This window comes from Halichoeres trimaculatus, unplaced genomic scaffold, assembly GCF_033239565.1.
Source record: "Halichoeres trimaculatus isolate MK-OKI-2021-1 unplaced genomic scaffold, fHalTri1.1 fHalTri1_scaffold_10, whole genome shotgun sequence".
Lineage (NCBI taxonomy): Eukaryota > Metazoa > Chordata > Actinopteri > Labriformes > Labridae > Halichoeres > Halichoeres trimaculatus.
The window spans coordinates 37,189,112-37,214,327 of NW_027437187.1; the positions used below are offsets into that span (position 1 = coordinate 37,189,112).

A 25,216-nucleotide genomic window follows, 5' to 3' on the forward strand; every position below is an offset into this window, starting at 1 on the left:
TGGAAAATATTTAAACTGATTTATTTCTTTGAATTTTGCAAATTTGTAAATTTTTTTAATAGGAATTTTGTATTTTTTGGAAATTTAAGAGATTTGGTAAAATTTTGTAATTTCAAAATTTCAGGAATTTTTTCAAAATTTAGACATTTCTTTTTTTATTTGAGATTTTTAACTTTAATTTTTGGATTTCTGACTTTTTTTTCAAATTTAGAAAAAAAGTTTTTTTTTAGATTTTCCACATTTTAAGAGTTTTTTTTTTTGCTAATTTTTTAGATTTCTATTTGCAAATCTCATTTTTTTTATGTCTGCAAATTTTGCAAGTATTCAAATTCTATTAATGTCTTTAAATTTTGTGAATTTTACTTTATTTTATTTTTGAAAATGAAATTTTGTAATTTTTTTGTAAATTAATGAGATTTTGGAAAACATTTGAAATTTCAAAATTTTTAATTTTTTTTTTTAATTTGACATTTTTCAAATTTTTAAAACTATAATTTTTGAAAAATCTTACAATGAATTGAAAGTTCATTAATTTTACAAGTTAATGAAATTTATGACATTACAAATGTTTCTCTTTTTTTGAAATATTTGCAAATGGGGAGCCTTAAAGGGACAGCCGCTAAACTAAAGTGGAAGAGGCTGAAATAAGGTTTTTTTTGAAACACCAGAGGGAGAAAAATACGGATTTACAGGAGCGGTAAATCATGTCAATATACTACAGGAGCACCAGAGGGACAGAATAATGACTTTGAAAAAAGCACAATACCCCTCTTTAATCATGATTTGTAGTGTTGATTGGTAAAAACATTAGCAGAGAAGCTAAGCTGAAACAGAAGCTGTGGATGAAGTGGTGTGGAGGAGAAGGTGAATCTGTTCTGGTTGTAGTCCACAGTCTGGGACTGACACCTTCACAGAGCTCAGCTCTGAACAGACCTGGAGGCTCTCTGCAGCCTTTTCACCGACACACCAACTCATCTGCCCACAGCGCTCCGCAAACAAAGCGTTTGGCTCAGCCTCTCCTCCGGTAATCAGGGCGAAGAGACCACTCCACATAATTGATATAGGATGCTATGAGGTGGGTTTTTTTCCAGCACTGGAGTGTGCACACACTCGTACACAAAGCTGGAGCATCGCGCTGAGTGGAGGCTGAAGAGGAGGGCGTACTCGTAGGGGAGAAGTTTACATTTGCATATGAAAAGCAGCGAATAACGAATTCCTCCTACTTGTTTTTGTTACGGGAGAAACACTACAAGTGTTCGCTCTTAAACGAAACCGTAACCAACAATGTGCTGTTCACTGTCATCATTAAAGACAACCCTCAGTGTTTCTCCAACAGACAAACATTTAAAGCTGTGATATTCTCTGACAAACCAAGTGTTTCCGTTTCTACTCGTAAAGATGATTGTGTTTCCTCTCTGTGTCTCTCTAATGAATATGTTCATGTATTCTCTCGTTTAAAGCCTCCAGACGAGCTGAGAAGAAGTAAACAAAAAGCCACATTAGCAACCAGCGGTGGAGGGAACAGGAGGGCCGGGGGACGTGGATGGAAATGTCCTACAATCAGTAACACTAAGCGGAGAGAGCGCGGGATCCCAGAGGCCACTTTGACTCACTCATCTGAATGAGTCCGACATAACAGAGCCGTGATGGACGTGGCTCCTGTCTCGCCGGGTTTCCTCCTCCATGAATAATGGATGAAACATTTTGTCTTCACATAAAAAGGCCGTTTGGAGAGAGGAGCCTTCAGCGCTCGCTGCTCGCTGCAGATTTCCAGGTGTGTAATCGGAGCGTGGAGGCCTGAGCGCGCTCCGTACCACCTGAGCAGAGGGGGACGAGGGGTGAGGGGATAAATCCAACACACTTATGTAACAAAATGTTCAACCCAACAACACCCAGGGTTCTCACCTGGCTGGGTTAAATACTGGATTCTGATTGGTCAGAAACCAGGAACAAGAGTTTTTACATCTGGACAGTAAAAGGTTACGCTTCTTGTTTTAACACGTCAACATTTTTCACATCTACAAAATTAATCCAGGGTTACAGCACATCTGGTGTTTATGATTTCACCACTTCCTGTTTACACTGTGACAAACATTACTTTCCAACAGCTTTGGTAAACATCGAGGAGGATGTTTTTATAAATGTGAATCTGTTGCTCCACTTCTGCTCTAAGCATTCACCAACACACCAGATGATCAGCCCAACTCTACTTCAGAGGAGATCTACCAAAAGCTGCTTCTGGACAGGACAGTCATATCGCCACCTACAGGCTTGGCATGCTAACTACAGTGTTTTTAGTTCCTCAGCATTTTCGTGTAAAAGCAGATTTGTTTTTCACTGCGTTTTAGTGTTTTTAGATCAAACATCATGTAAAAAGCCTTCCTGATGCCTTCACTGAAGCTCAGAAACAACAACATTTGTTCTGGACAAACATTCATAAAAGAACGATAAAATAATAATATGAATGCTCCAGTCCGTATGTGTGGCAGTAATTTTTTTTTTTTTTTTGAGATTTTGCAATTTTTGCAAATTTAACAAATTTGTACAAGTTTAAAATTTGTAAAAAAAAAATTCAATTTTTTGGAAGTATTTTTAATTATTTTTTTTTTTTTAAGTTTAGCACATTTTTTAAATTGTTATTATTATTTTCTTTTATTTTTTTTATAATAATAATAATGATAATATTTTTTATAATTATTATTTTTTTGCAAATTTGTGTTATTTTGGGAAATGTTTAAAATTTCCAATTTCTAAAAAATTTTTTGCACATTTTCAATTCAATTTTTTTATTTTCAATTTTTTTTTTGTTTTTTATTTTTTATTTTAAAAAAAAGCATAAATAAGCAATTTATTAAAATTTCATGAACATAGTTTGTAAATTCATGAAATAGATGATATTACAATTTTTCTTTTTTAAAAAAAACAAATAAAGAACTAATATGTCACATTACCAATTTTGTACAAAACAATTATGCAACTTATTAAAATTAATACATTTTGTACATTTTTCTCTTTTATGACATATTTTCTTATCTATTAAAAAAAAAAGAAAAACTAAGACATACAATTTTTTCAACACAAAAAACTTCTCATTTAGATAATTATTTACATGATTTTTACTATGTTTAATATTTTCCACTTTTTTGTTTTTATTGTGAAGATAAAGTAGATTTTGTGTCTCCTGAATGACTTTAATCCAGGTGAGCTGAGGAAAAATGGCTCCTATGAAGGTAAAGGTTGCAGATCTTGGGTTTAGAGACTCTATTTGAACATCTTGCTTTGACAGTCATTGATATATACGGTATTTATTCTTATTTTTCCAAACATAATTTATGAAAAAAAGGTGGTTTATTAGTGTCACATTCAGCACCTGGAGTCTGGATTATTCTGAGGTTGTGGGTTGAAACTGGAGCGATGGATGGATGAAATGTCTGGAAATGTTGATGACTGCTCTTCACACGTGGATTCACACACACACACACACACACACTCAGCTCCGTCTCAGTGATTACAAGCTCCTATTTCTGTCCCTCCATGTCATGAATGTTGTTCCAACAACCCAAATATCTGGGCTGCAGCTCCTCATGAGATCGACGCCCTCGTATTCTGGGAAGCCGGTGCATCCAAAGTTCAAGTACCATCGGTTCGACGCCGTGACCGCTGAGACGAAAAGAAACATCCAGCGATTTATGAGTCGGCGCGGCCCTCTCCCCTCCTCGCCCACATTATGAGCCAATGTCACCTCTCCCCATCACAGCAGGCGGTCGGCGCTGACGCTGTAATGAGCTGCTGTTTGTTTGGCTACAGGCTGTCGCAGATGAGACATGATGCTGTCACTCACATCTCATGGCAGCGGCCCCGCTGGCTCTGAATCACCATCTGAGTCTCTCACCGGCCCACGTCTGATCAAAGGCAGCTTCAGCAACGTTTCAGAGTCATCTCAGATTAAAACGCCCGTATCCTTCAGTTTGTTTCTTCTTCTATCACTGAGGCTCATCCTGAGTGTACACAGGCAGGTCCACACTCATTCCCATTTACTCTGATGATTGGGTGACACATTCATTTACCCTAACGTGCCTCTAATGACCAGGTGCTGTTGGCTGCTCTGCTGGAGCAGCTGGGGGCAGAGTGCCATACTCAAGGGCACATGTTTCACAGCTTCTGACCCTCAAACAGATCCAGTTTAGAGTAGAGTGGCCTGAGAGTCTAAATCAGAAAGTGAAAGATGCTCAAACTCCAGCTAAATCTGGATCTGTCCACATCAGGGGTCTGCAACCTTAGCTTTCATATAGTTTTTCAGTGATATTTTTACTATTTCTGCTCCTGTGTTTGTCTGGAGATCCTACATGTAACCATGGCTGCATTGTTTACATGTGAACTCAGCTGTTAGCAGCCTGTAGCATGCCAGTGCTAACTGGTGCAAGGCCAGATGTCTTCCCACAAGGTGAGGAGAGGAATTATTTTTTCAAATTTAGAAAAAAAAAATTGGAAGCTTTTGCAAATTTTAGAATTTTTAGCAAATTTTTAGAATTTTTTGCAAATCTCAAATGTTTTGACTTTCTGGAAAATTTACAAATATTTAAATTTGATTTATTTTTTAAATGTTGCACATTTTTGAAACTAAAATTTTGTAATTTTTTTCAAATTTGTGACATTTTGGGAAATTTTTGACATCTCAAAATTTCTGGACTTTTTGCAAAGTTTTGAAATGTCTTAATTTATTGTCTTTTTGTTTTGTTTGTTTTTTTTTTCGTTGCTATGTGCTGCCCAAGTAGCTGCCTGTTGCAGTAGCTCTCTCGTCTTTGTTCGTTTCTTGTAATTTTTTCGTCTCTTTTTGTCATTTTTTGAATTTGGAGTGGATCTTTGCTTTGTATGGCTCATTTGTTGCTCATAGACACCAAACTGTTTTTGTCTTCAGTGATATTTTTACTACTTTTTCTCCTGTGTTTGTCTGGATGATCCTACATGTAACCATGGCTGCATTGTTTACATGTGAAATCAGCTGTTAGCAGCCTGTAGCATGTCAGTGCTAACTGGTGCATGGCTTGATGTCTTCCCATAAGGTAAGGAGAAGGAGGTGAGGAAATTTTTGCAAGTTTTTTTTTTTTTTTCAAATTTAGAAAAAAATTGGAAGCTTTTGCAATTTTTCAAAATTTTTAGAATATTTGCAAATCGCAATTTTTTTTTAATTTGCAAATATTTACATTTGATTTATTTTTTAAATTTTGCACATTTTTGAAACTAAAATTTTGTATTTTTTTTTTTCAAATTTATGACATTTTGGGAAATTTTTGACACTGTAAAATTTCTGGAATTTTTGCAAATTTTTGAAATGTCTTTATTTGATTTGAAAAATTTTGGAGGAAGACGTGCTGGTTCTCAGGTGTGAGCTAAGAAGTGACGACATGGACCTGTCCTTCCATCCATCGTTATTGGGAACGTAAGATCTATCTCCAATAAGATGGACGAGCTAGCTGTGCTAACCCAGCAACAGAGGGAATACCAGAGGGCAGAGTAGCATCATGCTATTCACAGACATGGCTAACAGAGCTAACAGCAGACACCAAGGCCACATGTGAAGAGCTTCACCTGCTGTGAGCAGACAGGATCCAGGAGACAGAGACTGAACAGACTGCTGAAGAAGCTCAGTCCTGGACCCTGTGGAGGTGGAGGCTGGCTGACTGGACAATGATGGACAAGCTGTCAGCATCTATTTTCTTATGGACCTTTTTACACTTTCTATACACTTTCTTACTTTTTTTTCTTGATTGCTGCTGTGACTCCTCCTGAATTTCCCCTCAGGGATAAATGAAGTATTTTCTCACAAGCCCTGTTTCCACCAAGTGGTTCAGTTCCGTTCATCTTGGTACGGCACACATTGTGGCGTTTACTTTGACTCATCCCAAATTACCAACCAGTACCGTCCCACTTTTTGGTCTTCGTCTGTTGGGGTGTCAGACTAAACCGATCCCAGAAGGTGGAGCCAGAAACACTGCAGTCTGCTGATTGGTGGAAAGTTAATTGCTGGATGTCTTCATTGCTGCTCTTTGTTTACTGTGTTGCGTTTTCTTTTCGCTTACACGTCGCCTACCAAGGAGGACACGGTTGGCTGTGGAAACACAAACAGGATCAGGCTTTACTGATCCAACCTGTACCAAACTGGACTGATCCGTACCGGACCGCTTGGTGGAAACGAGGCTTAAGAGCCATACTCTAACTCAGGTAGTCGTCTGATTTTAAAGATTGGCAAGAATCTGTTATTTATTTATTTTTTTTTAGCTTTTTCAGCTTTTTCTAATGGTCAAACTTGGACTGACTCCTCCAGGAACACTTGCTGCTTAAACCATCAAAGTCTGACGCCTCGCCATAAAGCATTAACTGAGGGTCCCTCAGACATATTGGCTCCAAACTGCCTCAGACTTCACCATAAATGTCCCCGTCTCTCAAAAACCCACGTTTAGAGGCTAAATGTTAAATTTTCACTGTGCTTTTGCGTCATGACGCATGCAAAACACGACTATTAACGCCATTTCAACGTTCCTGTCTCTGATTCAGACTCGGCGGCTGCAGCATCTTTACATCTCTGAGGCAGAGGTTAAAGACGAAGGACACACCGTCTCTGCTCGTCGTCCTTGAACACGCCGCCGCTCAGAGAAGCAACAAAGAGCTTTATGAGACGCGTCCTGACAGATCTGGTCTGAGGTGGATTCATGTGTGCGGTCAGAGGTGTAATGTTTGGCCCCAGCTCTCAGGGGGGCGGGTCCAGCAGGTATCCATCACTGTACGCTGACAGGGCGTCTCATAAAAAAGCAGAGCTGGGTAATTTTACAGGATGAAAGTCAATACAGTCGATACAGGCAATCATCTGAGGGACGTCCCCGGCTTTCCTGCAGCTACTTACTGCCACAGCAGAGCTGAGAGTGATGGTCTGAGCCGGTCTGAGGAAGAGGGACCAGGTCCAACGCACGGAAACATGAGAGAGTGGAAAAACTCTGACTACAGGAAAAGTTCAACAGCATTTTTAGACCCCTTTATGGCTATTTATGTATTATTTACAGTGGGGAAAATAAGTATTAAATGCCTCAACTTCTTTCTCATCACATTTATTTCCAAAGCTTCAATTCAAACCAAATTTCTCCCAGACATTGGTATTAACTCCAATAATCCACACATGAAAAGAAATCACAACGTTCAGGTCCATAAATAATGATTATGGTGAATTAAGTACGATAACACAGGAAAAAAGTATAGAACACACCATGGAAAGGCTGAATACTTTGGACAGGAAATGCACCATACCACCTGAAATCTGTCAGTGATTATTACTTGAACTTCCAATTAGTGCAAACCAACATAAGCTGTCTCTTTCATTTCTTCCTGGTTCCTTAAACCTGAACGAGCCTGGTTAATCCTTACAACATGCGTGTTGTATATGAAGCTCAAAATGTAGCTGTGATAGTTGATTAAACTCAGTGCTGGTTTAAAATACTTGTAACTATGAACTGTAAATCCAGAGTATCCAACAAATGGCCCCTACCCTGAAGGTTTTTTTTTAAACCTCTAAAACATTAATTTACCATACTGGGGGACGAATGAGTTTCATTTCAGTGATGGTGGCTTGAATCAGTGGTTTGGAACACGAAAAAAAATCTCTGGTCAAACTTTGCCAGGAGTCTGTACAGTTTTGGGTTCGACTGTAGCATCTCCTTACTCGTTGGCCACGGTGGACTACTGGTGTGTGATAGTCTCTGACTGTAAAGCAGAGTCTTTCCGGGAATCTCTCAAACTGTTTACTGTCGTTCAGAGGACTAAAAATAAACAGGGAGGAGGCCAGAAATGTTTTTTGACATTTTGATGTTAGGTGGGGCTTCTGCATCAGGCATGATAAACTGGTTCTTGGAGCCAAACATAAAGGTGAAGCAGGAACCAAGTTCACAGATTCCTCTCAGTCCGACTGATCAGTGTTTCACAGTCACTTCACACAAATGGACGGTAAGTTAGAGCCTTTCTGAATGAATGTTTCTCCAGTGTTTTAGCGTTTCACAGTGACTGCTGACGAAGATGTTGTTTTGGATAAGCTAGCAATGATTGGTTTTGTTGCAAAGGTTAAGACATAAGTCATGGTCAGTTAAACTTTCCCATGTGCCTGCAGGAGCTGGGATTGAACCCTCAACCTCCCAATTGAGAGGCCACGACTCTACCGCTGAGCCTCAGTCGTCCAGAAGTAATTCTGGCATGGCAGCGTCAGGCGAGGAGCTTACAGGTGAGGATGCACCTGTTTGGTCTTTGCCTGCTGTCGCCATGTTTGTGTGCTTTTTGTTTGGTGGTGGGGCTTGAATAGCATTTTATTAGGACTGTTTATCATCTTTATTCTCATTGTTGTTTTATGCCATGAAGTTCTGTCCAGGGTTTGGGGGGTGTTGGCCGTCACCATGTATTTTATTTCACTTTATGATATGCCTTGGCTTGTTTCATTCAGCTGTGTGACAAAGTGGGTCAGCCCTGCCTGTCTCCTTTAACCACTTCTCACTGAGCCGTTAAACATTACATCACATTATATTATCAGTAGTATTATTATATTACTATTTACAGGTTTTTTTGTTTTGCTATAATTTACTTTTGCAACGTTGCAACTATAACTATCCTGGGTTTGTTTGCATTAGCAGTGAGTCACAGTTCACATCAAAGCACAAAGTAATGTAAGGCACACACCCAGTCTTTTGTTGTTGTAGTTATTTTAACTGAATCTCAGGTAGTGATGGACAAATGATAAAGAGACTTTGGAGTGATCACAAACACTGTTTTGGAGCTTGTATCAAAACACCACTGTCACGTAACCATGGACGTACAAAGCTTTAAACGTGGTCACTGCTTCACAGAATACTGGGCTAAAACACTGAACAAAAAATAACTTGTTTCTGTGTTCAACACCATGTTTAGTTTCAAAGCTGTAGCAGGAAGAATCTCTGGTCTTGTCATCCAGTTTTTTAAATCTAGCTTTCTGAATAAACCTTAAGCAGCTTGTTACCTTTTGTATTGCCCCATTTATATTTATCCTGTGGTGTCATCTAGGATGTTTTTTGGTGTGAAAATTTTTAAGACAACCCACCCTTTTTGAGGGTTTCATCTAGAACCCAACATTAAAGGGATAGTTCAGTTTTTTTAAAGTGGGGTTGTATGAGCTCTATGTGACCACTAAGGACATTAGATACAGTAGAAAGTTGTCTCCTCTCCCTCAGTAAGACACAGACTGTAATCGATGGTGACGAGGAAATAGACGCTAACAGGGACAGACCGTACCAAATTCAAAGGCTATTTTCTCTGCCTACAAGAACTAAAATCAAAAAGTAATACCACAGTTTAAGAGTACGATACATAAAATATTTTTTAAGTGCATTAAGTCTTCGGAAATATCAACATTTATCTGGACCTAACTAACTCATGTGTCCTTCCGCGCAGCGCTAGTGCGCTCCGTCCCCCCTCCTCCTTTCAGCTGTAGGGAATGTAAACAAGCTATGCTTCGAGCGCTGGTTGTAGCCTCGTGTAAGTTTGATCAAGTATCGTAATTCTTTTGTTTTTACTCTAAGGATTGTGAGGCAGCGTAGGAAATTCAAAATGAGTGACTATGACAGCGACGATGAAGTTTCATTCACTTTGGAACCAAAAGGATACCTGTATGAACCGGAGCATACAGAAGAGGAGCTGCTACAGATGGAGACTGAAAGGAATACAGAGGAAACATCCACGGACACTGGACATCGAGATAGTGTCTGAAATACTCAGTACTGAGCTGTGACTCAATGCCCACGGATGCTGAGTGTTACTGCTGTCACGAGTGGAACTTGGTCACAGAAACTCTTCAGGATTTGTCTGAGGACACTGCTGGCTCTCAAGCCGTCTGTATAACTCATCGCACAGATTTCCCTGCTCTTTTAAATTCTGGAGTGTCCTGTAACAACAACAACAACAACAACAACAACAGTCGTGGCAGCAGTAACACTCAGCATCTCGATGTCCAGTGTCTGTGGATGTTTCCTCTGTATTCCTTTCAGTCTCCATCTGTAGCAGCTCTTCTTCTGTGTGCTCCGGTTCATACAGGTATCCTTTTGGTTTCAAAGTGAATGAAACTTCATCGTCGCTGTCATAGTCACTCATTTTGAATTTCCTACGCTGCCTCACAATCCTTAGAGTACAAACAAAAGAATTACGATACTTGATCAAACTTACACGAGGCTACAACCGGCACCCGAAGCATAGCTTGTTTACATTCCCTACAGCTGAAAGGAGGAGGGGGGACGGAGCGCACTAGCGCTGCGCGGAAGGATACATGAGTTAGTTAGGTCCAGATAAATGTTTATATTTCCGAAGACTTAATGCACTTAAAAAATATTTTATGCAGCGTACTCTTAAACTGTGGTATTACTTTTTGATTTTAGTTCTTGTAGGCAGAGAAAATAGCCTTTGAATTTGGTACGGTCTCTCCCTGTTAGCGTCTATTTCCTCGTCACCATCGATTACAGTTTGTGTCTTACTGAGGGAGAGGAGACAACTTTCTACTGTATCTAATGTCCTTAGTGGTCACATAGAGCTCATACAACCCCACTTTAAAAAAACTGAACTATCCCTTTAAGGGTTAGAGATGATGGTTGCCATCTGTGAACCATCCATCTTTGTAACCCTGAGTGAGGGGTGAGCCCCATAGATATGAGTCTCTGCTGTCCTTTGAAATGTTGTCCAGATACATCCGCACAACTAAAATATAAATGAAACATGGCTAAACATTTGAATACTTGAGGGTGAGGATCTTCTAACAACAGTTTTCAGCAGCCCTTAAAGAACCCCTTATTCCAAAAAGGGTCCTCTCTATTGAAATGGTTCCTGCAGGAACCCTTAGTCTTACAAAGAAGACTTTGATGTGAAAACCCTTACCCTTGCCAATAGCTGCATCAGTTACGTAATAACATGACACCATAGCAGCGTGCACAGTGTACCCTGCTATTACATGATTTAAATCAGGAGTTAATTTGCCTTAACTTACATACATTTCATGATTGTTCCTATCAAACTTTGCCAGTAGCTCATGGATTCATGTCATGACATGAGCTTATTTGTGTCTTCAGATACATGAAACCATGTTCAGTTCAATGACGGGCCATTTTGTTTTTCCTTCAGAGCCAAAGAGAATAGTCATCCTGGGGAAAACTGGATCAGGGAAAAGCAGCCTGGTTAACACCATATTTGGGAGGACACTGTTCACGGCTGGCCACACCTCTGAATCTGAGACAAGGAAATGTCAAGCAGAAACCAGATCTGTCAATGGGAGATGTTTCACTTTGGTTGACACTCCTGGTTTATTTGACACAGAAACACCTGAAGATCTGAAGCCTGAGATAATAAAGTGTATGACACTGTGCGCTCCTGGACCTCATGCTTTTCTCATTTTGCTGAAGGTTGAGAAGTTTGGTGAACACGAGAAGGCTGTCATCAATGAAATTCAAGCACTCTTTTCTAAAGAAGCCTTCAAATATGCAACAGTTGTCTTCACTCATGGTGATCAACTCCAAAAAGGGCAGACAATTGAAGATTTTGTTGGTGATACGAGTCTGAGTGATGTGGTGAAGAAGTGCGGAGGCCGCTGTCACGTCATCGACAGCAAATATTGGAATGAAGAGACAAACGATGAATACAGGAGCAACAAGTTCCAGGTAGAGCAGCTGCTCAAGACAATTGACAAGATGATAGAAGACAACAACGGTGGCTACTACACCAACAAGATGCTGCAGGCAGTGGAGAGAATGATGACCAGAGTGAGGGAAATCATTTCAGAAGTTTCAAGAAACTTGCCAACAGAAATCGTCAGGACAATTGACATAGACGTTGTTCAGGGAGAGCTTCGTACTGTACTCTCAGGTGTGCCAACACGTATGTTGTTGGCGGTTTTCCTTGGTGCAGTAATGTTGCTGGTAGTAGCTCTGGTAGAACGTCGAATAGGAAATGTAACTGCATTAAGAGCTGCAGTGATCGCAGTTGCAGGAAATTACATGACTCAAAGATGACTGATTTAAGTGCACAGAGATTATTAATCGTTCTTTCTGTTTCCACTTTCTACTTATACATCTATCAGCAAAGAATAAAACATGTGCTTGTATTATATTCCTGCATAGAACAAATGTGTTTTATGTAAATGTGCATCAATATTAAACTTCAAAGCCCAGAAATCAGAGAAGCCTTTATTTATGTTAGTACAGAAAGAAACACAGTATCATGACATAGGCCCGTCCCGTGTTTAATTTTCAGTTTGATGTTAAAACCAAAGAAGAGACTTTAAAGTGAAGAATGAAAGAAAACGGTCTCAAATATCTTGTTGGTGTTAGCTGGCTGAATAAAGATATTGTTATCGACAAAGTATTTCGTTTGTTCTTGTTGAATCTTGTGTCCGATGATGATGATGATGTCATCATCGTTTGTCTTATTTGATAAGTTAAAGCTTGTTAACTGAACTTCAAACTTCACTTCCTGCTGGACCAGCTATCCTATGTATGATGAAGTTTTCAGTGCTATTGCCATGAACACAACAGATCAAACACTTCAGAGGTTATTTAAATCAATCAAGTGTTGTCTACTGTCAAGGCTAACTAGAAAATACAGAGGGGAAAATAAGTATTGAACGCATCAACTTCTTTCTCATCATTTATTTCCAAAGCTTCAATTCAAACCAAATATCTCCCAGACATTGGTATTAACTCAAATAATCCACATGAAAATAAATCACAACGTTCAGGTCCACAATATTGGTATCGGCTGATAAAAGCTTAAAAACACGTTTATCGGTATCGGCAGATATGAAAATTTCTGCCGATAGTCACAGCCGATAAGGTGCTATTCAGTTAGGATTATTATTATTTTCCATCTGAAAAATAAGCTCCTTAAATAAAATGTAGCACTTCATTTATTTGCACTGCAGAGCTCTGTGTCTGTCACCAGGTTGTTACAGTAGCTCTAAAATAATCAAATGCAACTTGGTTATGTTTAAAAATGCATTGAACATTTAAAGTTCATGTGATCTAAAGAAATTATTTTTCTGTATGTCAATACTGAATGTCTTGAGTTTGAAAAAATAATGCATTTCTTATTTATGGTAAAATCAAATGTTTTTTGTCTGGTTTTATGTGTGTTTCTTAAACAAATAAGACCGTCACAATAAGAGTAACATGTAAATTCCAGTACAGGATAGACTTATCAGTATCAGTATTGGCCAAAAGGGGTTTCAATATATTGGCATCTCGGATATTGGCAAAAATCCAATATCATGCATCCCTAGAAAAAAGTATTGAACACACCATGGAAAGGCTGTATACTTTGGACAGGAAATGCACCAAACCACCTGAAATCTGTCAGTAATTATTACTTGAACTTCCAATCAGTGCAAACCAACATCAGCTGGGCTAGAGCAAATTGATGGTCCTATAAAAAAGGTGTTTTTTTCACCAAACAGTTAAATAGCACACACCTCATGATGGGTAAAGGCAAAGAGCTCTCTGAAGACATTCACAACCTGATTGTTGCTCAGCATCAGAATGGAACTGGTTACAGACTTATATCAAAGCACCTGAATATTCCAGTCAGCACCGTTGGGGCCATTATTCACAAGTGGAAGAAGCACCACCTTACCATCAACAGGCCACGCACAGGAGCTCCTTGAAGATTTCTGACCAGGGAGTCAGAAAGATAGTCAGAAGAGGACTCAACCAGCCAAGGACCACCCTGAAAGTGCTCCAGAAAGACTTGGAGGCAGAAGGTACAATTGTTACAGAGAAAACAATAGGCAATGCACTCCACCACCATGGCCTCTATGGACGCTCAGCCCACAAGACTCCATTCCTCAAGAAAAGGCATGTTGAAGCTGGTTTAAAGTTTGCTAAACAGCATCTTGACAAGCCTGTAGAATACTGGGAGAATGTTGTCTGGTCAGATGAGACCAAAACTGAACTTTTGGGCTGTCATACTACAGACCATGTTTGGAGGAGAAATGGCTCTGCACATCAGCCCAAAAACACGACACCAACAGTGAAGTTTGGAGGTGGAAGCATCATGGCATGGGGTTGTTTCTCATCTCATGGTGTTGGCAAACTTCATATAACTGACGGAGCAATGAATGGAGCCATGTATGGGGAAATTCTTGATCTGAATCTGCTGCCATCCACCAGGATGATGAAGATGAGACGTGGCTGGACCTTCCAGCAGGACAACCATCCAAAGCACACGGCAAAGTTGACTCTCAAATGGTTTGAAAAAAAGAAAATCAATCTGTTAGAATGGCCTAGTCAATCACCTGACTAATTTACAGTAGTTTACTGTGAACATGAAATCTGTTTCTTTCTCTCCAGTCCATAGTGTCGTATTGTAGGGATGGGTATTTATAAGATTCAATTGATACTACTGCCCTCATCAATTTGATCCTTTTTCTATCCCCTTGTCTATTCCTGTGAATTTTCAAAAACATTTTATTGAGTTTACAAGGGAATAAATATGAAATTGGCCACTGGATATTGATATCTCTGGACGTAAATACATAAAAATAAATAAAAGTTGCATGTTACTGTTCATGTTGATATTAATGCACTGTTTTGTCTTATGTTATTGGCTGAAATGGGCTATTTAGTGTCTCAAAGTGGTTACAGATTCTGTTTAGGTTGTTGTTTGGAGCCTTGTGGCACATACAAGGATATCAATGCAATGTCCCTTAAATGTTAGCATCAAGCTAACGCTACTTTGTATATAGTTCTTGGTAAAAAAAAAAAAAAAGATGTATACCATGTTGAATGTATTGAATAGAAATGAAATGAGTAACGTTCATTTCTTGGAGTGTTCAGGTCTTCAGTCAAACTTCAAGCAGAAAATCCTGAATCAGCGTTTTCTTGGGAAAGCTAAGCTAGCTGCGGCACACTAGTCACCTCAATACACTCTGCGATATTTTAAATCATTTGACTCAATCGCTAAGTTCAAAAGTTTGCAGCTCATGAATCATGTTTTCACACCATACGTCCACGCCTCGGACTCTGTATCCTTCTTCTTCTGTGGTGTTTGGGAGCTGGACTCATGTATCTAGCTCTGCAACGTCAGAAGCAGGAGAAGAAAAAACACAGAAGTGGGAGACGCACACAAGAGATGCTCAACAAAAACAAAAACGCACTGCCTCGGTAATTTGTGGCATTCAAAAACAGTTTGTAAACGTTGACCAGATGATTATTGATGTCATCGCTCAGGACTCTGTGAAACGAGAGGTTGATTTATAGTTTGTGAAATACATCAACCTTTACGTCCCACAATCCTTTGCTCCCCTACAGCAGCTCAGACAGACGCCGAGGCGCTGTGTGAGCTTTTGATTTAAACTGAATCATCATTATGTAAAATGTTTTTCAAAGTTCAGCAAAGTGAAGTCTGGAAACTTCAATTTCTCCTCTTATCGGAGAAAAACAAGCGCCTGGAAGATGGCGGGGATAAGAGAGCGGAGACTTTACTTTCATGTTTCCAATTTAGAGTGGGCACAACAGGAAGGAGAAGCAGCCTTTGATTTATATTCAAATGAGGAGTATACAGGGGAAATTGGATTTCTCTTTCATTTCAGAGAATGAATTTCCTGGTGGCAGATCGTATTGTATCATCTGGTGGCGTTAATATCCAGCTCTGAGCGTCAGGAGCTATTCTTCATCACAGAGACTCACAGGAACTTTCACACCTCCTCGCCTCACAACGCAGCCACACGACGCAGCCATTTCCATTTCTGTCTCCGTGTTCAAACAATACCCCCGAGGCCACTTAAGACATTTTTCACCGTTTTAATTTACACTTGAAAGGAGATAACGTATCAAAGCAGCTCTGCTTTAAACTTAAAAGAAAACTTGTTTCTGCTTCACGTCCCGTATGTCGAGCAGGCGGCCGCCGCAGCGTCCTTTAGTAGGTGTAATTGAGTTCAGCGTGTTTGTACGCCCATAAAAAATTCAGCAACGTACAGCCGGCCTAATCAGGCTGCAAAGGCTCATGGGAGAAAACAGCATGCACTGCAGGATCCAGAGAGGAGCAGGAATCCTTCAGTCCTGGTTCAGACTCGGTCTCTGGGTCTGAGACCGAGAAGCGGGTTGTAATCCTCACAGGACGCAGGAAGCTCCTGTTACTGAGGGAGGAGACGCTCAGGGTTTAATCAGGTGTTAAATCCCAGAGTCAACACGGCGCCTCCTCAGGTCGACGGATTCTCCACGTTCGCACCACAAGAAGAGAAATCCAACCAAGTGTTTCCGTCTTATTTTTAGAAAAATAAATTACTCATCAGAAAGTTTGAACTGCATTTACATTTACCTGAGGAAAAAATGAAAACCTGTCTGGAAGGCAGAGAAGAAGAAGAGAGGGGGCGGTTGTTGTTTTTACTGTTGAAGAAGAAGAAGAACAGAGTTTTGTGCCTGTAGTTTCTCTGGCTTTGAGACAACAACGCCCATCAACATCACTCCAAATTTAGCCAACATCCACTGGCTGCCTGTTGCTTTAAGGATTATTTTAATGCCTTGTAAGGTACAAGATGGCCTTGTCCCACAATTATTTTGAGCTTTGAACTCCATATGTAGCTGCACGCAGTCTGAAATCTCCTGGCAGTGCCCTACTGGACGTTCTTGTCTTAGTTTCTTCTTCTTTTCTTTTTTTTTTATAAATTGCAAATATTTCAGAAATTTTTGTATTTAAAAAATATGTAAATAAAAAAATAAAAAAATAAATAATAAATAGTTAATAACGGATTTGGAAAAAATAAAATAAAAAAGTTTAATGAGTTTTCATAAATAATTTAAATTAAATTAAATTAATTTAAGAAATTCAAAAAAATGTTAAAAATATTAAAAATTTTGAATTTATAGTCGTACATGTGATGTCTTAGTTTTTTATCTTTTTAAAAAAGTTGCAAATATTTTCGAAAATGTTGTATTTAAGAATATATATATAAAAAAACAAAAATGATTTGGGAAAAAATAAAATTTGCAAAAGAAATAAAATAATTTTGATACGTTTTTTTAAGTTTGCAAATATAAATTAAATTTAAGAAATTTGGAAAAATGTTAAAAATATTTAAAAATTAAAATTTATAGTCATACATGTGATGTCTTAGTTTTTATCTTTTTAAAAATTTGCAAATATTTCAGATTTGAAGAAGAATTGAAGAATTTGTTTAAAAAAAATAATGATTTGAAAAAAAAAATTTTTCAAAAGAAAAAAAACAAGTTAAATAAGTTTTTATAAGTTAGCTCATACAAATTAAATTTAAGAAATTTGAAAAATGTAAAAAAAAAAATCTGAAATGTAAATTTATAGTCATCATATGTAATATCTTAGTTTTTATCTTTTTTTTTATTTTGAAAAATGTGCAGAAAAAAATTAAAGAATTTGGGAAAAAAATAGTTTAATAAGTTTTTATAAGTCTGCTAATATAAATTAAATTCAAAAAAAATTTCCAAAATGTTACAAATTTTAAAATCTTAAAATGTTGCAATTAAAAAAAAATTAAATTTTCTGAGTTAAATAAATGCAAAAATTAAAAGAATAAAACAAAAAAAATGTTAACTTTAGTTTTTTAATTTTTTGTTTTTCAAATGTTGATTAATTTATATTTATTTAGATGATGATGATGATTATCATTATTATTTTTATTATTATTATTATTATTTATTTATTTATTTATTTTTTTTCAACATGATGATCAAAACCAATGACGCCCCCTTCAGGATCTCCTTTGATCTGCAAAGGCTGAGAGACCCTCAGTGATGGGATGTTTTTATATCTGAATGCTCCATGTCCCTAAAATTCTGATTTCTACAAACTGCACCTTTAAATTTTAGATTACGGATCATGTGATTCTGTTTTACTTCAGTGCTTCTAATCAGCTGATTGATGTGATGGTTTATTGGTATTTAGTGTCTCTGTCACATGTTACACTCTTTAAGAAGACTGATGTGTGTGCAGCATTTTCAGACGTGAGCCGAGGTTTTGCCTCCTTGGGCCGGAGTCTGCAGGTGGATGCTGGTCTGGATGCTGGTCTGGATGCTGGTCTGGATGCTGGAAGTTCAAGCACAGCTCTGGTTCAGAGCAGCAGGAGCAGAGGCAGCGACTTAAATAGACGACCAGAGCAGGAGGGAGGGGGGGTGCGTGTGATTGTGAGAATGACGCATGTGAAGTGTGAAATCAGGACGGCTTGAGACGCCGGCGTGAAGCAGGCGCTGCTTCATTAATCAGTTAAACGAGCAGTTTTTAAAGCTGACGGAGAAACTCTGATTTACTGTAAACGAGGTGAGCAGGTTATCTCTGAGGGGAAATGTTAAACAGCTGTGATCTCTTTAGTCCCAGAGGAGGCAGCAGAAATAAAACGACATGCTCGTACAGGATTAGGTTTCTGGTGCTCTGACGGACACGTCACCTTCATACTCTGACAGGTACGACGACTCTGAAAGAAACACACCTGAGTGTCTTTAAACCTGAACCAGCTCCATCTCCAGCCTTTCACCATCATATGTGTGTGTCTCTGGCGCCACCTGCTGGACACACACAGGAACACCAACACCTCCAACTCCTTTATCAAGTCGTCTTTATTGTCACACAGCAAACTGACCAATGCTCAGCTGATTAAAGGACTAATCCACCCAAATGGGACAAAACGAAATGTGTGTCATCAGATCATTTTGATTTTATTCACCTCGGTTTCACCTTCACGCTCCAAAAAATGGAATTAAAGAAAGTTTTTTTTTAAATTATTTTTAGTATCTAGACTTGATTGAATATAAAATTTTACCAAGATTCATCAATTTCAGGAGAAAACACTGTTTTAAAGCAAAAGATATACGCACAGAGATGCACTTTTGTTAACTTAATCAGTTTTATTTGGGTGGACTGGTCCTTTAATCACACAAAAGCAGAACTAATGCCACAGAAACATTTAAAAAATGTTAGAGTACGGTTCATTTAATGCCTTTAATGAGAAGACAACGACATGTTTTTAAAGTGAGAGTTATTATCCAACAGCAGGTGAATCTTTGGTTTAATGAGACGCTTGGCTACTGCTGCTAATAAGCTAACAGCTAACTGAGTTAGCGCTGAAGTCACCACCTCACTGATCCTCTACGTCCGTCCGTTTTCTGTTTCCATGCAGACAAACATCAGAGAACAAGTATCCAAATAAATAAATCCCCTCATCAGGAAAACAAAGTTCAGAGTTTATCCAGAACATCCCAGGTCCCAGAAGACGTCACGACGGAGAGCAGAAAATCTGAGCCTGTTTCCTGATCCGGTGATAGAAATCCTCCTGCTCCTCTGCGTGAAATCATCCCAAAATAAGCCGCAAATATCATCCAGGAAAACAGAGAGATGAGTATCAGCGCCGCAAAAATCCAAAACGTTTGTGCAACAAGAAAAATTCATCCAAAGCGAGTTCAAGATGCTTCAATGTCAGAAAAAGTTGCAACACCTGCAAGCGAAGAGCTCGCTCTGACTCAATCTGAGCTGCCTGCGCGTCAGGAAGGACAGTCTGCTCCTGGAAGATTGAATCCTTGAAAGTACGAGATCAGGAACGACCTCCAGACTCTCTGTGGATGGGTTCATTTGATCAGCGCTCTCAGAGAGCTGCTCAGTGGCCGTGTTGGTGGTTAAAGTGGGGTATGAGTGTGTGCGTGCCACGTTTTCTAAACTGCTGTTGATGATTTAGAGAAACAAGTGTGAGGACAGGGACACCTGCTGGATTTAACGTGAGCAGAGGAGCTTTTTCAGTTTATGAAACAAGTTCAGAAAGCAAACTATCATCCAAGAAATAACCAGCTTCAATTTTTCTACAGAGTATTTTAAAAGCTAGGAGAAAAGATTATGGAGACTTCATTTACAGCCTTCCCACAGGAGGAGGTTTAAAGCAGGGGTCTGCAACCTGCAGCTCTGGAGCCAGATGCAGCTCTTTGACTCATATTTAACTGACTAAATAAAATCATGTGTCAACATTTTGTTGAACTAAATATGCATGAACACTTCAATTAAAGCAATCAAGTAATTTTGAGATTTTTACTTTTTTTTTTTTTTATTTAAGAAACATTTTTAGCTTTCAATTTTTTGACATTTAGAAAAAAACATCTAAATTGTTTCGAGATTTTGCAAATTTATGCAAATTTCAAAATTTTTGAATTTCTGCAATTTTAAGCTAATTATTTAATTTTTTTGAGAAATTTACCAAATATTTGAAATTACAATTATTTTTTACAATTATTTTGAGATTTTTTGCATTTTTTTCAATTTTTACAAGTTTTTTGGCATTCAATGTTTCACAGTTAAAAAAAAATCAAAATTGTTTCAAGATTATGTTTTTTTTTAATTCTGCCCTTTTAAATTAATTAATTATTTTTTGAAAAGTTTACCAAATTTTTCAAATTACAAATATTTTTTATAAATTCTTTTGAGATTTTTGCATTTTTTTTATTTTTGCAAGTTTTTTGGCTTTCAATTTTTGACATTTGGAAAACAATTCTACAATTTTTCAAGATCTCGCAAATTTTTGCAAATTTCAAAATTTTTGAATTTGTGCAATTTTCTGCTAATTATTTAAAGGTTTTTTTTTTTAATTTACCAAATTTTTGAAATTACAATTATTTTTGCAAATTTCTGAAATTTCATTTTTTTTTATTTTTGCACATTTCGTAAATTTATTTCTTTAGATTTTGCAACTTATTGGAATTTCATAAATTTTTGCTTATCAAGGAAGTACATAATATTACAAATTTTATTTTTTTTTAATATTTGCACTTTCATTAAAAATAAAAAACAACACCATTTTTTAGATAATTATTCACAAGAGTTTTACTTTTTACTTCTTTGTCTTTATTGTGAAGATAGAGTAGATTTTGTGGCTCTTCTCAAAGTAAAGGTTGCAGACCCCTGGTGTAAAGGTTTAAAGGAAGCTGGAGATTTTTCTTTTGAAGGGAAGACTTGACTCAAAGAGATAACCACACTCCAGAGCCCAGACAGACAGATTAACCAAGCAGCTTTAAGTGAAAATGGATCATGGCACATCTACGCCTCAGCTCTCCCCCTTATAGGACTCTAAAGGCTTCAGCCTCCCCTGGATGTGGACAGACCTGCTCTCTCTGGAAGGATCCTTGTGTTGGAAGAAGCCACCGTGTCTGTAAAGAGGCTACTTGGTGGACGATTCCCCGTCGGGCCTCATGCTGAAGGGCTCCAGGCGCTCGCTCTCAGGCAGCATGTTGTTAAGGCGCTCCATCAGCGGCACCGTCTGGTCGATGCCCATCTGGATGCGCCTCAGGATCATGGACATCTCGTTGACCTTCTGGATCTGCTCGGCGTACTTGGCGTAGCGTTTCTGGCGCTCCTGCATGATGCTGAAGAGTGTTTCCACGGACAAGTCCATCTGGAGAGAAACGATGAGGAGAGGGTTGAACGTTGAACATTCTCCCTGATCATCATCCTCCTCTGGTTACACCGTCACCCTGCTGCTCTCACCTCTTTGATCCTCTTGACCAGGGCGTTCTGGTCGAAGGCCACGGCCTCAGCACACTGGTGTAAGTGGTCCTGGTACCTCACACAGAGCTGCATCACCTGGGCGGTGTCCAGCCTCTCCAGACACACAGTGCTGGGCGACGTCTGACCACTCAGCACTCCTGGAGAGAGCGTGAAGAGAAATGACTCTCACAGACAAGGTGGACCACAGTAACACTTGTGTAATGACTTTAATAAGCTACTTCTAAGAGTGCACCCACACAAGAAACTCATTATCCACCTTCTAACGCGGTGATAATGGGCTGCAGCAGCAATTAGTTTCTGCAAGAATGTGCAAATGGACTGTTGGAGAGAAGAAGAAAACAACACCTGCAGACAACACTTCCTTCAAAGACTACCTGGAATCTGAGTGTGGGCTGATATTAGACCTTCTCTGACTCTGCTCTTAGTTGTGTCATTTATGGAGGCACTGGTACCCGAGTTACCCTTTGACACTAATGATTCAAGACTCTATAAACCAACATCCAAACTATTCTGACAGTAAACACGAAAGCTGCAGCTCAACAGTCTCTGAGAAAACATTATTTCAGAAACATTTTCTTGATAAGGTTCGTTTACGTTCTGAGGGTCACCTTTCAACAGCGGCTGAAACGTTGGTATTTCCTGAAGCTTAATGACGTCTGGGTCGTTGTGGATATTTCTCATGGACTGCGTCCCCTGAGCCACGACCACGATATCATCCATCTTCGCCTTCTGCTTCGCTGGGGACGGCACCACTGCAACGACGACAACACAAGTAAAACCAACAGTGAAGAGGAAGCGAATCAAAGGATACGTGACTTAACACTGAGTAACACAAAAAATATTCTTTTTCTACTTTATTGAAAACTTAAAGAGGGGGTATTCTGCTTAGCTATATTTCCAGTATGGATGTAAAGAATAAAAGATTTACTGTGTTTGTAAGCAGGGATGGGTACCTTTCACATTTGAAACGATACGGCACCGATGCCTGGTACCTGCTAATTGGTACCGGTACTCAAAAGTACTGATTTTCGGTACTTTTTTGTGTTTATGTGGTAAAAAATATCAATTTGTTTAATAATAACGTACATTTTTTTAATTTTAACATATTTACTCTTCAATATATAACCTTGCAATGCTGTGTTTATGTCCAGCATGGAAAATCACCTTCTCTTCCACTCTCTCACAATGCTGTTTTTAGGTACCTAAACATGGCATATTTGAATTTACGTGAATTGGTACTCGCTACTTTTGACAGAATTTGGTCAGTACCTAAAAAAGTACCTAATTCGGTACCTGTCCCTATTTGTAAGTGTGTTTAAATTTGTACTTGGAGCCGTGTCTGTCTATCTATCTATCTATCTATCTATCTATCTATCTATCTATCTATCTATCTATCTATCTGCCTATCTATCTATCTATCTATCTATCTATCTATCTATCTATCTGCCTATCTATCTATCTATCTGCCTATCTATCTATCTATCTATCTATCTATCTATCTATCTATCTATCTATCTATCTGTCTATCTATCTGTCTGTCTATCTATCTATCTATCTATCTATCTGTCTATCTATCTATCTATCTATCTATCTATCTATCTATCTATCTATCTATCCGTCTATCTATCTATCTATCTATCTACTTATCTACCTTTCTATCTATCTATCTATCTATCTATCTATCTATCTATCTATCTATCTATCTATCTTTATATCTATCTGTCTATCTATCTATCTATCTACCTATCTATCTATCTATCTATCTATCTATCTATCTATCTGTCTATCTATCTATCTATCTATCTATCTATCTATCTATCTTTCTATCTATCTGTCTATCTATCTATCTATCTATCTATCTATCTATCTATCTATCTATCTATCTATCTATTTATATAGATATAAGCATATGAGTGATTGAGAGGAGCACATGTAGAGAAGAGAAACTGAAACTTAAGTATCAGTCTCATCATCCAAGTATTAGATTGATCGGCACACCTCTACTCATAACAATATTTTATCAATTAATTTTAATTAATTAAGAATGGATCCAAGAGCCGCACACCGAAAGGCAAAGAGCCACATGCGGCTCGTGAGCCACAGGTTGGCCACCCCTGGTCTATTGTCTACTAGTGTTTGTTGTAGTGTATATTGTCTCCAGTGCTTTTTGTGTGTTTTGGAGAAGAATAGAAATAAAAATAGAAGGACTAAAAATATGAATTTAAAAAAGGTCTCCTGGATCTCCTAACTACATCAAATTGGAACGGGCCTCAGACATCAAGGTCTGCCCGTAGCCCCACCCCCAAACCAGAGGGAAGGTGGAGTGTTAAAGGGACAGCAACTAAAACAAAGCATTTCAGAAACAGGTTGAATAACTGTTTTCTAAAACACCAGGGAGGGACAAATAGAGACAGAATAAAGCCTAAAAATGTAAAATACCCATTTTTAAATACTGGATCCAGTTGCTCATTCTCGTCTGAAATAACATGATGCAGATTTTGAAGTGAAGATTAGTTATACCCCTATGCTGCATAGATAGAGGATAAACCATTAAAGGGTATTTGTTGGATGTTTTGACTACATTACATTGTTTAGAGTGTCATAATTATACCCATAGTTTTAACAATACTTTTACCCAAAATGCATATGTGTCACTTCGTCCCTATGTCAACATTGTCGTAAAGCTGCTGCTAATATTCGAAGTCAAAAAGCTGAGACTGATAGCAGCTACACTGAAAAACACACCAGTTAGTAAGCTTTTAATTCGTGTAAGTTCGTTTTTAAAAGCTGATAAAATAAATTAATCTTATAAAGAACTCCTTTACTCACCAGATGAACTGTAGTCGGAGTGTTTGTGCTCCGCGTCTCCGCTCTGCTCGGCTCCCATACTGCTAGGCTAACGTTAGCCGTTAGCTTCCCGTAACCGTCACAGAAACCGTGATAACAGGAAATAACGGTGAACACAGAGGACACCTCGACAGCAGAGAGATCTCACATGACTTCAAAACTCGACGACGGTAAGAGTCTGAGACACATGCCGAACTGAAAGAGAGGTTATTCAGCAGCTAGCAACTAAGCAACGTTTGAGTAGCGCTGGTCAGAAGCTTCCAGGCCACCGTAGATCCTTTAAATGCTATACTAGCTGGGATAGCGCCCACAGTTTGAAGAATTCAGCTTTTTTAGTGAAAATATTAAAAGAAATGACAGTAATGAGTCAGGACTGCAGCCTCTGCTCAGGGCAGAGGAGACACTTCCGTAAATAATGATCACGAGGTGTGCTCATGTAAGCGCAACTACATCTTGCTTTGCACTATCGCCCCCTGCTGGGCCTGAGGGTGACTTGCTGCCACACTGTTTTTATTGAATTAGTTCGTCTAAAAGACAAGGGGTCTTCAACCTGTGGCTCTGGAGCCTCATTTGGCTCTTTGACTCCTCTGCAGTGGCTCCTTGTAGCTCTAAAAAATATTCAAATAAACAACTGTTATTTTTCTTACAGAGGGTATTCGAGATTAAAGACACTGACACTAAATAAAATCATGTGTTAACATTTTTTTTTCAAACAAGTCCAAAACATTGAAATTTGTGCCAATTTTTGAAACTTAAAAATTGTTTGGAATGTTTGTAGATCTATTAAAATAAAAAAAACTAAAACCTCACATGTAAAATT

The 25,216-nt window shown here is 38.5% G+C and overlaps 2 protein-coding genes across 2 annotated transcripts; one reads left to right on the plus strand and one right to left on the minus strand.

Annotated features, from left to right (window-relative positions):
- The first annotated feature begins 7,926 nt into the window (after positions 1 to 7,926).
- Positions 7,927 to 18,236, plus strand: LOC141796650 (GTPase IMAP family member 7-like). The gene is made up of 4 exons (XM_074677879.1): positions 7,927 to 7,992; positions 8,153 to 8,263; positions 11,173 to 11,922; positions 18,004 to 18,236. The coding sequence occupies exons 1-4, from the start codon at positions 7,986 to 7,988 to the stop codon at positions 18,234 to 18,236; spliced, it is 1,101 nt and encodes a 366-aa protein (XP_074533980.1). The 5' UTR covers positions 7,927 to 7,985.
- Positions 18,237 to 20,975: 2,739 nt separating this feature from the next.
- Positions 20,976 to 24,814, minus strand: borcs5 (BLOC-1 related complex subunit 5). Its single transcript, XM_074677991.1, has 4 exons — positions 24,379 to 24,814; positions 22,158 to 22,301; positions 21,529 to 21,686; positions 20,976 to 21,436 (listed from the first exon to the last, which is right to left on the minus strand). Exons 1-4 carry the CDS (start codon positions 24,434 to 24,436, stop codon positions 21,203 to 21,205), a joined length of 594 nt encoding a protein of 197 aa, XP_074534092.1. The 5' UTR covers positions 24,437 to 24,814; the 3' UTR covers positions 20,976 to 21,202.
- Between the last annotated feature and the right edge of the window lie 402 nt (positions 24,815 to 25,216).

Coding starts and splice junctions, on each gene's coding strand:
- LOC141796650 (XM_074677879.1), top strand. Junction 8,264..11,172: donor GTCAGGCGAGGAGCTTACAG/GTGAGGATGCAC, acceptor TTTTTCCTTCAG/AGCCAAAGAGAATAGTCATC. Junction 11,923..18,003: donor ACTCTCAGGTGTGCCAACAC/GTATGTTGTTGG, acceptor ATGTGTGTGCAG/CATTTTCAGACGTGAGCCGA.
- borcs5 (XM_074677991.1), bottom strand. CDS start 24,436: ATGGGAGCCGAGCAGAGCGGAGACGCGGAGCACAAACACTCCGACTAC. Junction 22,302..24,378: donor CTCCGACTACAGTTCATCTG/GTGAGTAAAGGA, acceptor TCGTCGTTGCAG/TGGTGCCGTCCCCAGCGAAG. Junction 21,687..22,157: donor GTTTCAGCCGCTGTTGAAAG/GTGACCCTCAGA, acceptor CGCTCTCTCCAG/GAGTGCTGAGTGGTCAGACG.